Genomic DNA, 14,398 nt, shown 5'->3' with positions numbered 1-14,398 from the left:
GTGGGAATGCAAACTTGTGCAACTACTTTGGAAATCAGTGTGGTGGTTTCTCAGGAAACTGGGAGTCAACCTACCTCAGGACCCAGCTATTCCACTCTTTGGAATATACCCAAGAGATGTCCAATCATACTACAAAGGCATTTGTTCAACTATGTTCATAGCAGCACTATTTGTAATACCCAGAACCTGGAAACAACCTAGGTGCCCCTCAATGGAAGAATGGATAAAGAAGGTATGGCACATATACACATTAGAGTTCTACTCAATGGTAAAAAACAATGACGTCTTGAATTTTGCATACAAATGAATGAAAATAGAAAACACTTTGATGAGTGAGATAACACAAACCCAAAAAGATGAATATGGTATGTACTCATTCATTAGTGGATTAACTAAATATTCCTAAATGTACTTTTTATTCTGATGATTCCTAAATTTCTATTTCTAACTCATGCTTCCAACCTGAGTTCTTCCCTATACATCTTGGTACTTCATATCTACGTTTCAAGTACATGTAGCTTTCATTCGTTGGAATCCTTAATCCTCCAAATCTTGCCCATTCCAAATAACAAATGTGGACCAAATGTTGAGAAAATGGACCCTCAATAAGGAAAAGGAAAGTTTTTAGGCACTGACCATATAAATTACATGTGAATAATTCCAGGAACAACCAACCATTATTTAAGCAAAGCTAAAACTTCCAAAAGTTTTTATTGTTTACCTGCCAATAGAAACATACTTTGGTGCCAGGTATAAAAATTCTGTGAAATAAAGCCTGATGGTAGTATCTTAACAGATGTTTCTCAGTCTTGCGATGTGAGGGAAAGGTTATTAAGCATGGGAGCGCTTTGTGTTACTGTGTACTCTACCTCCTGCTAGGAGGCATGGCATCGAAAGCAGAATCAGTAGTAAAGACCTGTTGATTTACCAATTAACCACACATATAGTCTAGTAAACATTTTCTTTGAAAATTTTTGTGATTAATAGATACAAAAATATATATAAAACTAATCAGGACTGTGCTGGCTCAGTACTGAAGCAACCATGTTGAAGCTAGTTCTCATCATTGGTGAGTATATAATCAGATCTAGAGACTTCTTACTTGGTTTCTTTATTTTTATTTTTGTAATGCTATTGGTATGTATATGATGTTTGGGCTGACCGCTTGCTATTGAACTATCAATTTCAGGGCTTTCCCTGGGTAAGATTATTTCTTTTATTCTCAACATTTGTTAGTTTGCCATAGTTCTTTGTGTAGGGTTGAGAGCAGGTGAAATTATCCTCTTTTATGTTAGCATTGATATTTGTGTCCCTTTTCTGGCCACAATGCAAATGAGACTTCATAGGTGTAGTTTATCTCCCAGAAAATCTCATAGAAATCTCCCTGTTCTTATAGCTCTTCTGATTTTTCTACCACATCTTCTACTATTATCCTTGAGACCTTGACACAGGAGTTATATTATTGATGTATCAGTTAAGGCTGGGACACCACAAAGTCAATTGTTCTCTGAATTTTGATCAGTTACCAATTGTGCTTTTCTGTAATAGTCTCAATCTGCTGCAAGGAGATATTTGTTTAATGAGAGGTAAGAACAATATTTAACTGTATGTAGAAGGTTAAATATTTTTATGTATGTAGGAAATATGCTGATTTAGTAAGGTAGAAACTGGACATCCTTTTCCAAGGTCCAAGACTTTACTAGACCTAGGTAATTGGCTGTGTTTCTTGGCATGATTTCCCTCTGTTGAGTGAACTAAGTTTCTTTCTTGGCATTATTTTTATTTACTTGGTTATGTCCACAGAATAGCTTTGTCTAAGATGAAGAAGATCAGCAGTACTGTTACCAAACTATGTAAGAAGTTACTCAGAATTATTCCTTAGTCACCCTGTATAGTCTTTTAAGTCAGTGATGACATAAAGTGTAAACCTTAACAATTAAATTATTCACACAGCATAATTTTTAGATATTTTAGGTAATTCCAAAATATACTAGCTGTGCTAAATCTGTAATTTCCAAACTTTGCTGAAATTCAGAAATTTTAAAGATAGAAACATCAACCTTAATCTGTAAAATGGAGCAATAGTGGTCTGTTCAGCTTGATGGTGGTTCAAGCCTATAATTCCAAGACTCAAGTTACTGAGACAGAAGAAACTATGCCACAACTAGCCTAAGTTCCATAGTGAGATATTGTCATAAGAAAATGAACTGTGTTTAATCTGAGCAGAGGCATCTTGAGTCTTAAATCATGGTTACTCTGGTGTCATTTCATAGGGTTTTTCAAGAAACTTCAAGGCTTCATATAAAACATCTCAAGGCTTCAGGAGAAATCTAATTCTCTGCTTTAGGTGATGCTTTGTATGTTATAAGGCTAAGTGAACATGTGATCCCTGAGTAGAGTGAATTTGTATTGTAATTTTTTCTTTAAAAAATTATTCCAATGTTTATTAAAGCCAACTTAATGACTTCTAAAGAAGAAACATCATTACATTTACACTCTAAATAGTGCATTGTTTTAAAACATCATGGGGGAGAGAAGGAGACATTAAAGACCAATTTAGCACTAGGCTCAGTAAGCAGTTTGGTAAAATAGTCTCAGATTGATGTTATAAACATAATGATAATTTTCTGGCAGAAGACTCAAGACAGATTGGGGAATTTTTAAAGAGTTACAGGCTGTTTAGTTAGCATTTTTATTGTTTTGAAAAGACACTATGACCACAACAACTCTTACAAAGTAAAACATTTTATTGGGGTGACTTGCTTATAGTTTCAGAGGTTCAGTCCATTATCATCATGGAAGAGAGTGTGGCACCATGAAGGCAGGTGCTGGAGCTGAGAGTTCTACATCTTGGGTGGTATCCTGAGCATAGGAAACCTCAAACCTACCCACACAGTGACACACCTCCTCCAATAACAACATATTCACTCCAACAAAGCCATACCTTTGAATAGTGCTACTCCCTATGAGATTATTTAAACTAGCACTTTGTTGAAATTCTGAAAGAATTCTTGAGAGGCCCCAAAGAAGAATTTAAAGGTACTGAGTAAAGTATGCAGCTATAACAGATTTAGCAAATAATAATGCAGAACAGAAGCAAGAGAGAAGCAGTCACGTGTAGCTTAGGTGTTATTCTGAAGGCCAAGAACATACTTCTCTGAAGATGTGACAATCTATAATAATCAGGAAAGCCTACAAGCTTTTGAATAAGATCTTAGTGAACAGCAGCTAAATGTGTGTTTTCTGCTTCTAGGTCTCAACCTCCTACTGAATGCCCATCTGGGTAAGTCATTGGCTCAATGTTTTATTATTAACAAAGCCCCAGATCTCCCTAAATTACTTATAATCCAATATTCTTAATATAGGTGATTATTAATTATATTATAATATTTATTTTTTAAAAAAAAACATGACCAAGAGGTAACATAAGAAGGAAATGGGTTACCTTTGTGGAGAGTCCACATTTGTTCTGTTATCTCTGATATTACATATGGCAAGATCACTAGAGAGCTATAAACTGATATCTACCTCGCTCCACACGGCAACTGGATCCCTATTATTACAAGTCGAAGGAAACCAGACTCCCCCAATGAATTTTTTCCAAATTGAACTTAACCTACTTTAAATCAGTTGCTGTTCCTAAGTTGGAATTATGTGTCAGTCTGTGAGAGTTCTCACAACAATCACTTCTAACCAGAAATCAGGCTTCTGAGGTATAGGAAAGAAAGGAAGCAGGGACAAACTATGAACACAGGTTATCAGCTTCGATAAAAGCCTGTTATTCTTATTCCTCACCTCTCACAGACTCTGCCTACCAACTGATGTGTTACTTCAACAACTGGGCTCAGTATCAGTCAGATGTGCAAGGTATTAAGCCTGATGACATTGATCCTTGCCTATGTACCCACTTAATCTATTCCTTTGCTGGAATTTGGAAAAACAATATCACCATGACCAAAAAGAAAGCCTTAGATGACTACAAAGACTTTAATAACTTAAAGAAAAGGTAAGGGAAAGAGACGATGTGTAATTTGGTGTCTGTTAGGTCAAAAGTTGCCACATGTCAATGCTTCTTGATAGTACAGAGTTGATGGATTTGAGGTAGAGACTCAGTTATCAGCTGTTGCCTTTTATTTCCACAAAATGACATACTTTATCACTAAAACATTAATAGCTTGAAACATTTTTGTATTACAAAATGTTTTTTGTGTTTATTAATATATGTGTTGCCTTGAACGCTTGTATAAAATGTATTGCATTTATTTATTGCGTCTGTAAATGTGAGTGAATGTTCACAGGCATGTCACTACACACATTTGGAAGTCAGAGGACAGTTTGTAGGATCAGCTCTCTTATTACATTTGAGGGCACTGGGAATTGAACAGAAGTCATCAGATTTGATGGCAAGTACATGAATCCACTGAGACATCTTGCCTGCCCTTCAACAATCTACTTTTAATAGTCAAATCTACTATTGTAAGTTTCTAAAATGCTGTTTATTATTTATTAACTATAAGAAACATGGTAAATAAATGTCATATCTTGAAATTTCATTTTGTATATCAATTAGATTTTGTACATCTTGTCTGTATTACTAACCTAATCCTCTTTTCTCTGACCAGGCTGTGATAAGTACCAGTCCTCTTACATATGAGTTGAAATATTCAAAAGTCCACTCACTTCTTGTTTTTCTGTATGTCACCTATTTTATCAGTGTCTCCCCCCATGTTCATGCACACTATTAAATATGACAAATTTCTCATTTTTTCTATGATTGAACTTCAGTGCTTACATACAGTATATCTTTTCTGCCTACTTATTTACCTGAGAACACAATAAGTGATTTTTTATCTTAAATTTTTGTGAAATTTATAGTATTAGTACTATCTCTTCAACACATTGATTTCATATATGTTGGAAAGAAATCAACGTGTCAATTTTCTGGACTTAATGACAATTCTATTTATAACCTTTAAAGGATTATTTAGATTGTTTTCTCTATTGGCTACATTAAATTATACCTATACCAATAACATCTAAATTTTTTTATAAATTTCTTTGACAATATTGTCATGTTTTATATTTTTATTATAATCATTCAAATTATTTCTGGTTTGTATGAACTTAAGTTACTTTTCTCATATACTTACCAGTTTTTGTTTTAAGAAATGTCCAATTGTGATTTTAGCCCATTTTTCACTCAGGTTGTTTTTTCTCAGAGGTTTTGGTTTATGATGTATATTGCATAGTAACCCTTTACCAGATAAATGGTCTTCAAATATTTCCTCTTGTTCTCTAGTTTTGTCTCTTTAGTCTGCTGATTGTCGCTCCTGTGTTGTGAGAAGATGTGTTATGATGCAATCCCAGTGAAAATCTTTCTTTCTGTTTTCATTGTTCTGGAGATCTTTCTAAATAAAATCACTGTACAGACTTACTCATGCTCCTTTCAGGGAGTGTTATAGTTTCACAACTTACGTTTGTGTCTTTAATCTACATTGGTTTGGTTTTTGCATTTGATATGAGGTAGTGGTGCAATTTCATAATTCTACCTGCAGAGAAATATACACATAACATATATCACCTAGTCCATTTAGTGTTTAAAAAATAGCTGTTTTTCCTTTCTTAGTGTTTTTAATCACTCAAAACCAAACACCATGATATCCATTAATTGTATCAGAAAGGGAGAGGTTGAACATCCTATAAATTATACATGAAATAGTTCAACAATCAGAAGATTGTAACAAGAGATTTCTTTCCTGTCTGCCAGTTCCCAAATATACATTCTGAGGCTTCATATTATTTAAAAATGGTTTGGCTAATGACACAGGCGTCTGACGAACTAGGTTTAGCATCTTAAATTAACCCATTTCTATTAGTTTATATCTAACATGAGGCTCATGGCTTGTTACTCACATCTTGCTTGTCCAGTGGTTGTTGGTGATTCACAGACTCTGCCTTCTTTCTCTCTGTCTCTCTGTTTGGATTTCCCACCTGGCTCTATTCTGCCTGGCTATTGGCCAAATCACCAATGGTAATAAGACATATTCACAGCATACAGAAGGGCATTCCACATCAGAAGAGTTTCCTGCATTCTAATAGAGTAATCTTTTGTGGAAAATGAAACAATTCCTGGTAACTTGTAATTTATAGATCTATTAAGTATATTAATTAACATGTAAGACATGGAAGACAGGCAACTTCTACCATGATTAATGTTACTATCCTGCATACAGCTATAAGAATATAAGCTATTATTTATAATGGCAAAAATCTCTTAGATTTCTTGCATCACAGATAACCTGATAATATGTGAGTACCTATTCCAGCATAATCTTCCTCCTTAGGATTCTGAGGAGGAAGAATCAATGCACTTAAAAGTTTAGTGTTGTCTCCTTATGGACCTTGCATTTTGGAAATTGATATTTTGAACTACTATTCCTAAGAATGTGCATATTTCCAACCCACTGAATTTGTATTGTGTCAGCAATACTGAAAACATGACATCTCAACTAAAACGTATCATTTTATTTCATTGGACAAGATTTGAGCCAATTATGCTATTAAGTTGTGAGCACTAGAAATATTGAACAGTACATTATTTGCAAGTATTTTGGAAGAGGAGCTTGGGAGGAATTGGAGCGCAGAGAGGAAAGGATGGGAGAGATGTAGATATAGTGCTCATGTATAAAATTCTTATATATATATATATATTATATGCACACATGCATACACATATGTGCATACATTAACAATTAATGAAAAAGAAGACATAACTTTGAAGGAGAGTGGGGAGCTGTATATGGGAGGATTTGGAAAGAGGAAAGACAAGGGGCAAATGTAATTATACTATAATTACTGTTGTTTTGTTTTGTTTTTAGAGACAGGGTTTCTCTATGTATCTCTGACTTATCTGGGATTTTCTCTGTAGACCAGGTTGGCCTCAAATTCACAAATATGTGCCTGATTCTGCCTCCATGACTTCTGGGATCAAAGGCATGTGCCACCTTTTTCTGGATATATTATAATCTCAAAAATAAAAATATGAATTTACAATAATCTGTACCTTATGTTAGATTTGTACAAGTGGCATTGATGTTTTTTAGGATAATGGAAATGCAAAAAATTGTAATAAAAGTTTCAGTAGTGGAGAAAATTGTTCACAGATTTATTTTATCATATCATGCAAAGAATGAATCAGATGAAAAGGCTTAATACTACAAACAGTGCCGTTTAACTAGAAGGACCCTTGGGACTTGAGATTTGTTTTTCCTGTTGCTCTAAAGGAACAACCAGCTGAAAACACTCCTGTCCCTTGGATGCTGGAACTTTGGAGCTGCCCCGTAAGTACTCTGCAGAGAAATTCTCATTCATTTACTACTAAAGATAAACTATCACCGCATGATCTCTGTTTACTTACTCTTTCCAATGTTACATAAATCACTAAGGGTTTCCACTAAGTAAATATGTTAACTAAAGAAATGTTTAAGCCGGATGGTGGTGGCGCACGCCTTTAATCCCAGGACTTGGGAGACAGAGGCAGGCAGATCTCTGTGAGTTCGAGGCCAGCCTGGTCGGCTAATTCCAGGACAGGAACCAAAAGCTATGGAGAAACCCTGTCTCAAAAATCCAGAGAGAGAGAGAGAGAGAGAGAGAGAGAGAGAGAGAGAGAGAGAGAGAGAGAGAAAGAAATGTTTATACTGGAACCTCAATACTAACTAAAAGACTAATGTGTACTTCGTATTTAAATTAGGATAGATATTCTGCTACTCCATCCCCTAAGCTTTAGTCACCTCATTGCTAACAGACTTCCTTCTTAAAGTATCTCCAAATACAAAGCAGGAGGAACAACTGGCATACTTTGCTCTTTACTTTCAAAAGCAGGGAAAAGAAATGAACTTGCTTAAGCAATATGACACTTTTAGGAATATACACACTTGGGAACTATTTGAAGACCAAGCACGTTGACGTGTGTGTCAGTTGCTTTCAAAACAATACGATCAATTTCAAAGAAAATTAGAACAAGTAAGAATAAAATAAATGAAATGTCTTCCAAGGGCAGGCATTATAGCAGGATGTTGAGAGAAACCCACAGAATTGATTGGCTCTGTAGGAAGGGCTCAGAGGCAGACATTAATCAGTCAAATATGTGTATTCTAGTGTGCTCAGATTCTTGAAGCATTACTATAATTTCCTTTGGATATTCCTTAGTTTCGTCACCATGGTAACTACTCCCGAGAGTCGGCAGTCTTTCGTCACTTCAGTTATCAAATTCCTGCGCAAGTATGGCTTTGATGGGTTGAACTTATTTTGGCAGTATCCTGGCTGTCATGGCAGCCCTCCTAGGGACAAGCATCTCTTTACGGTCCTGATACAGGTAAGGAAAGAAGGAATCTTTCAAAGGTTTTGAAAACTCAAAGGTTTCTCTTTCCAAAGATCCCACCCCTGACAATGTCACTGAAGCCAAAAACCCTAGTAAATAAATCGTGTTCTCTAAGGGACATCAGACTACAATCATTTCACTGAGTGAACATAGTTACAAAGTGACTTCTAATGACATATTGCTACAGCCATCAAGTAGTGCATCACAAATGGAAGCTGGGTCCAGAGTATAAAAGTCAGTGTAATTCCAGGGCATGATGATGCTGGGGTGCATTGATTGGTGTTTAAGACCTTTGTCTTGGTTTTTAAATGGCTACTAGCTTTCTGTGGGGCTTTGTGAAAAATCTCTATTACCTGTGAATATTAGGCATCTGTTAATTTTATTAGCACCATCTATCCTCATGATTTTATTTATACGCTGATATACTAAACTAAGATAAAATATGTAAAAGCACTTTAACATGCATTTTGTTTAAGGAGTTAAATAATTTCAATTCTATCGTTCTATAACTTATTACTCTGTAGGAAATTCGTAAAGCTTTTGAGGAGGAGGTGAGTAAGAATAAGAAGCCCAGACTGTTGGTCACTGCCGCAGTTGATGGTGCCATCTCCACAATCAAATCTGGCCATGAGGTCCCACAACTGTCACAGTGAGTGATGCACATTGTCCTGTACTACTAAAGTGTGAGCAGAGTTTTCTCTTCTTTGGCATGTCTTGCTGCCCAAAGACTTTGCTCAGAGGTTTAGTAAAAGGTGCTTTGCTGTCATAGGTATGGAGAATAGCCGTATGAAATGATTTTAAGAATTTTCTTTTTATCTAGGTCCTTGGACTATATTCAAGTCATGACATATGACCTCCATGGAGCTTGGGAAGGCTACACTGGAGAAAACAGTCCATTATACAAATCTCCAACTGAAACTGGCATCAAGGCCTTCCACAACATAGTAAGATAACACACAGATAAGTGAAGAGATAAGTCATGTCGAGATTTAGGCAAAAAACATCAACGCAAATAATGCAAATGTCATCTTCTTAAGTCACAAATCATGTCTCATTGACTATAAATTCATATTTATTGAAATTTTTTAGAAGAAACTACCTAATTATTTTTAAGTTAACATAGAAAAATTTGAACTGATAGAAGGAAGAGCTAACATAACTAATCATAGGTGTTCAGTGGCTTGGGTCCTACAGCTAACTTTTGCCACTGTAGAAATACATCATGGACAACTGGAAAAACAAAGGGGCAGCACCTGAGAAGCTCATTGTTGGATTCCCAGCATATGGACACACCTTCATCCTGAGTGACTCTTCTAAAACTGGAATTGGTGCACCTAGCAACCGTGGTGGCCATCCAGGGCCCTACACAAAGAAAACTGGACTCTGGGCCTACTATGAGGTCAGTAGGTAGCTTAATGTGCCCTGAGAATTTCTTGTACATAACCTGAAAAATATGCTGACTCTTTCATTTTATTTCCTACTTGCACTAAGCAGAATGTTATTTTAAGGACTTAAATTTTTATACCATAGTCTCTAAGTAACCAAAAATGATAAGAAATTAGTAACACAGTCCTTCCAATTTACATACCATATTCCTAAGAACATTTATTTATTTCCATAAATAAAAATATGCAAACAATCAAAAGTCTCAGATTACTGTGAATTCTAGAACTAAAAGTTAACAAAATTATAATATTGACCATCTGTGAACGTTTAAAAAGTAGCTTAAGATGGAGATATATCTCAGTTGTTCATCTCTTGCCTAGGACATATATAGTCCTAGCTTCAGTCTCCAGTACCAGAGAAATAAAATTGGGCTTATATCACACAGTGATATATTATTCATATATTTGGCAGGCATGGTGCCTCACACCCATTATCTCTGTATTTGATAAACAGAGGCAGAAGTATCACCATTTTGAAGTAAGTCTAAGCTGTATAGATTGAGATCCTCTCTCAAACAAACAAACAAACAAACAAAACAAATGAGTATGAGGATCAATGATAAAGCACTTACTATTGGCAAGACCTTGGGTGTGATATCCAGTAAACAAAATAAAACACATCTGAATCTTCTTAACTACAAATGTCACCAATTAGAAAATTGGGGAAAGTCTTGTGGAGATAAGACAAGGAAGGAAAACAACTATGTATACGCACTTTTTCTTACATGGGATTAATATTGAAAGGATCTGAAATTCTTAACTTTTTTAAGATTTGCACTTTCCTGAACAATGGCGCCACTCAGGTCTGGAATGCTGCTCAACAAGTGCCCTATGCCTACCATGGTAACGAGTGGGTTGGCTATGACAATATCAAGAGCTTTCATATCAAGGTAAGGCCAGTGGTGCTGATGTGCTGGGCCCTGAGTCTGAGTCCCAGGAAACGAAGTGACTCCTGCTGTCCTTTTTCCTTAACCAGGCTCAGTGGCTTAAGAATAACAGTTTTGGAGGTGCCATGATCTGGGCTATTGATATGGATGACTTTACCGGCTCATTCTGTGGTCAGGGCATATTCCCCCTGACCTCCACCTTGAAGAAAGCCCTCAAGGTGCACAGTGCAAGTAAGTGACAGTGAAACCATGATGAGGGTAGATACGTGTTCCTTCACCAACTCGAAGGAAGTATTGACATGCCTACGCTCTCTCCCAGTGATATTCTTATCATTTTCTCCAACTACTAATCGCCATGCCAGCAATTTTGTATTCTACAAGAAGTCAGGACTACTTAGTATTTGTTTGTTTACAGATTAGCTACCATCTTGTAAATGTTTAATAGGAAGTCTTATCCAGTGCGTTAACAAATCTAAACTATCATTCATGGAAATTACTAATGTCTATATTAACTCCAGAATTTTTTTCTTAAAGTACATTTGTTTATTACTTATATCCACATCTCCCAAGAAGGTTTTGTATACACTAAATGATCAGTGGGTAGTTCTTATATGACTTATGTGGGAAATATTTTAGTTAGGGTTGACTCAAAACAACTTAAGAATGAAAGGATTTATTTGGCTTAGACTTATACATCATTGCTCATTATGGAAGTTAGGGCAGGGACTCATGAAGGGCAGGAATCTGGAAGCAGGAACTGATGCAGAGGCCATGGAGGAACACTTCTTATTGGCTTTCTCTGCATACTTTCTTATAGAATGCAAGACCACCTGCCCAGGGAAAACACCACTCACAATGGACTGGGTCATACCCCATAAATTACTAGTTAAAATGCTTGCCTACAGCCACATCTTATGGAATCAATTTCTTAAATGAGGTTCTCTCCTCTCAGATGACATTAGCTTGTGTGAAGTTGACATAAAACTATCCAGCAAAGGGAGGTGCTTTTTGAAATTGTGATCTAGAAAGGCTTGATATAATTACTGTTTGCAATTTGTGATCTCACTCTAGGGACTCTTTTGATAATTGTAACCATAATTCATCCCTCCATATTACAGTTCTCTTCTAGTCTCAAAGCAGTCAGATCATGTTTTCATTTGTTCTTATGTTATATGTTTTAGGTTGCAAAGTAACTTCTACTCCAACCAGTGTGATTAGAAAAAGGAATCTCAGCTCTGAGACCTTGGAGCCTGTGTTGCTACTCAGTAGCAAATAACAGAAATACCATATGCTTCTTTTTCAATGAAATTAGAGTCTGGAACTGCCAGACAGAATATCTCATCAAGACCAGTCAACACTTCTGAGTTAAACATGAATACTATCTGCTACCCTTTCTCAGAGCCCCTTTCTAAGATCATCTTAATTCTACCCAAATGTACTAAAATAAAATCAACAGTCAGAACATGAGTGTCTTTGGCTATTTGATAATTCAACAGAAACTCCTATTTATTTATTTTTTTAAAAAGAATATTTTCATTTTTCTCTGATAATTACATAGATCTACACAATTCATTTTGATCTCACCCACGCCACATTACTTGTCTCCCATTCTCTTTGGGTCCCACCAATCTTTCTCACTACTGATCCCATGTCTTTTTTTCTTATGGTTGGTATTATTTTAATTCTCCCTCACTGTAATTAGTTCTGATCCTATGCAATGTATTATTCACCAGACGATGAGCAACCTCTTGGCTGTCATAACCCTTGTGAAAGTGATTCATTGTCAGTCAGCAGTCATAAACTACTGATAGCTCCTCCGTGAAACGTGGGGCCTCTAGACACCTTCTCACATCCACACAAAAGCTTGATTATCTTGATCTTCTGCAGGTTTGGTACAGGCACCCATAGCTGCTGTTAATAGATTTGCACAATGCCATATCTAAAAGTCATTGTATCATAGCTATAATTCTAGCCCTCCGGATCTTACATTCTTTCTATCTTTTCTTCCACAAAGTTTTCAGTCTTGCATAGAAGTATGTTGAGACAGATATCCCCTCTACATCTAAACACTCACAGTAATACTTTTCTTCAGCACTTTAGCCAGTTAATTCATCTCTGCTTTTCTCTGATGAAGATGGAAAGGAACACAATTATTTGTGTATCAGCATAAACATTAAGAAGGCAGTTTGACCATAAGACTAGAGAAACAACACCAGTAGGATCACCCTTGTGTCTCTGCTTGACCCAATGATGGGCTTCTGATAAGATTTACAATACCAGAAAAAAATTCTTCCTGTGTATAGGCCTCAAATACAACCAAAAAGTCATTTGTTACACCAGAACATTTATGCTTATAATTGCATCAGTGGGTACCCCTTGCCTGGTAGCACGCAGGGGCCAGCATTGGGGAGGACCACTGGTGTCTTTTCTTTCCATCAACATGATTGTCACATTCAAGTGCTATGAGAGCTAGCTATTAGGGTGAATGTTTCCTGATTAGTCTTAGACTGATACCCACAACCAAAGTGGGTATCTTTGGCAATAGGATCTTAGCATTCCATTTAGTTATGGTGAGCATCCAAGAGCAATTGTAATAGCCTATATGGTTTGTGGTGCTTTGGTACACCCCTGACCAGTAACTCATAGGAAGAGATCACTTGCATAGTACTGAGATTTTCATTAAATAACTTATGCTTTCTGGGATGGGATAGTTGATCAAACTATCTTTAAATATAATATTTTAAATTTCTTTTATAAACTGGTGGTTTCTTCATATATCTTTAGTTTGGGGTACTCATTCTCAACCATATACCTTCCATTTATTGGTGTCAGACCAACCCAAGGCTTTCTGCATGATCCTGATTAAACGATGAAGGGACCCTTACCCAGGGACAGACTTGATAAGGTTTGGTTGGCACCTGGGGACAGGGCCTCAAAGTAGTAAAGGTTTCCGTAACTGGGAACCCCTATAATGAGTGGCTGTATTTTTCTGGTTTATCTCCGTAGGTCATATTTCTTAGGTATCCTTTGTTGTTTTTGTCAACATTTTTTGATTCAGCTCTTTGCTGACCTTGGCCTATTCTTCCATAGAAAGAAGTATATATGATGTTGTACATTTATTTAAACTTGTTTTGAATAATCCATAAGGTTATGAAAAACTTTCTTTTCCTAGGTTTTGCTTTTGAATTCTTTATTTTTCTTCTCTGCCATTCAGGACCCTTATCCCTGTGACATCTGGTGAAGTGATGCCCAAGTTGGGACTCAAATTGAGGAGAAATTATAAAGAATGAGTATTACCATGATATATAGAGAAATACTGAGCCTCATAGCCACCTGTTAGAAAAGAAATGGTAGAACAAGCATAAGTAAGTCTTCAGACAGTTGAGTTACAAAGACCACTTTTCTCCTTCCAAATGCCTTGTTCACCTCTGTTCCTGCAATGTATTGCCAAAGACCTTAAAGAAGTTTTTTTTTTCACTTTCTTTCAACAACTATTCCCTAGATTCCCTACAGAAGGCTCTATCAATTTAAAGATATGGGAAACCGTAAGTGAAAGTTTAAATACAAAATATCACCTGTGAGTTCAAAATGGGTTTCCTATTGATAGATTTGTGCTGTAGAATTTGATCAGAGATTGCTTAGACCTACAGAGAAAAGTTGCATCAGACAATATTCTCCAACACAGA

At 36.2% G+C, this 14,398-nt stretch overlaps 1 protein-coding gene across 1 annotated transcript; it reads left to right on the top strand.

The window, feature by feature from the left end:
- The first annotated feature begins 1,006 nt into the window (after nucleotides 1–1,006).
- On the top strand, nucleotides 1,007–10,951 carry LOC121437978 (acidic mammalian chitinase-like). The gene is made up of 10 exons (XM_041638129.1): nucleotides 1,007–1,069; nucleotides 3,254–3,283; nucleotides 3,805–4,006; nucleotides 7,284–7,340; nucleotides 8,209–8,374; nucleotides 8,905–9,029; nucleotides 9,201–9,324; nucleotides 9,594–9,779; nucleotides 10,596–10,715; nucleotides 10,802–10,951. Exons 1-10 carry the CDS (start codon nucleotides 1,045–1,047, stop codon nucleotides 10,949–10,951), a joined length of 1,185 nt encoding a protein of 394 aa, XP_041494063.1. The 5' UTR covers nucleotides 1,007–1,044.
- Nucleotides 10,952–14,398: the final 3,447 nt, after the last annotated feature.

This window comes from Microtus oregoni, unplaced genomic scaffold (assembly GCF_018167655.1).
Source record: "Microtus oregoni isolate MIOR12 unplaced genomic scaffold, Mior012 000054F_ref0000373, whole genome shotgun sequence".
Lineage (NCBI taxonomy): Eukaryota > Metazoa > Chordata > Mammalia > Rodentia > Cricetidae > Microtus > Microtus oregoni.
This window is presented reverse-complemented; position numbering and strand designations above follow the sequence as displayed.

Excerpts from the sequence above, each read along its gene's own strand:
- LOC121437978 (XM_041638129.1), top strand. The coding sequence starts at position 1,045 with ATGTTGAAGCTAGTTCTCATCATTG. Across the intron at positions 9,780-10,595 it reads GACTCTGGGCCTACTATGAG|ATTTGCACTTTCCTGAACAA; the intron begins GTCAGTAGGTAG and ends AACTTTTTTAAG. Across the intron at positions 10,716-10,801 it reads TCAAGAGCTTTCATATCAAG|GCTCAGTGGCTTAAGAATAA; the intron begins GTAAGGCCAGTG and ends TTCCTTAACCAG.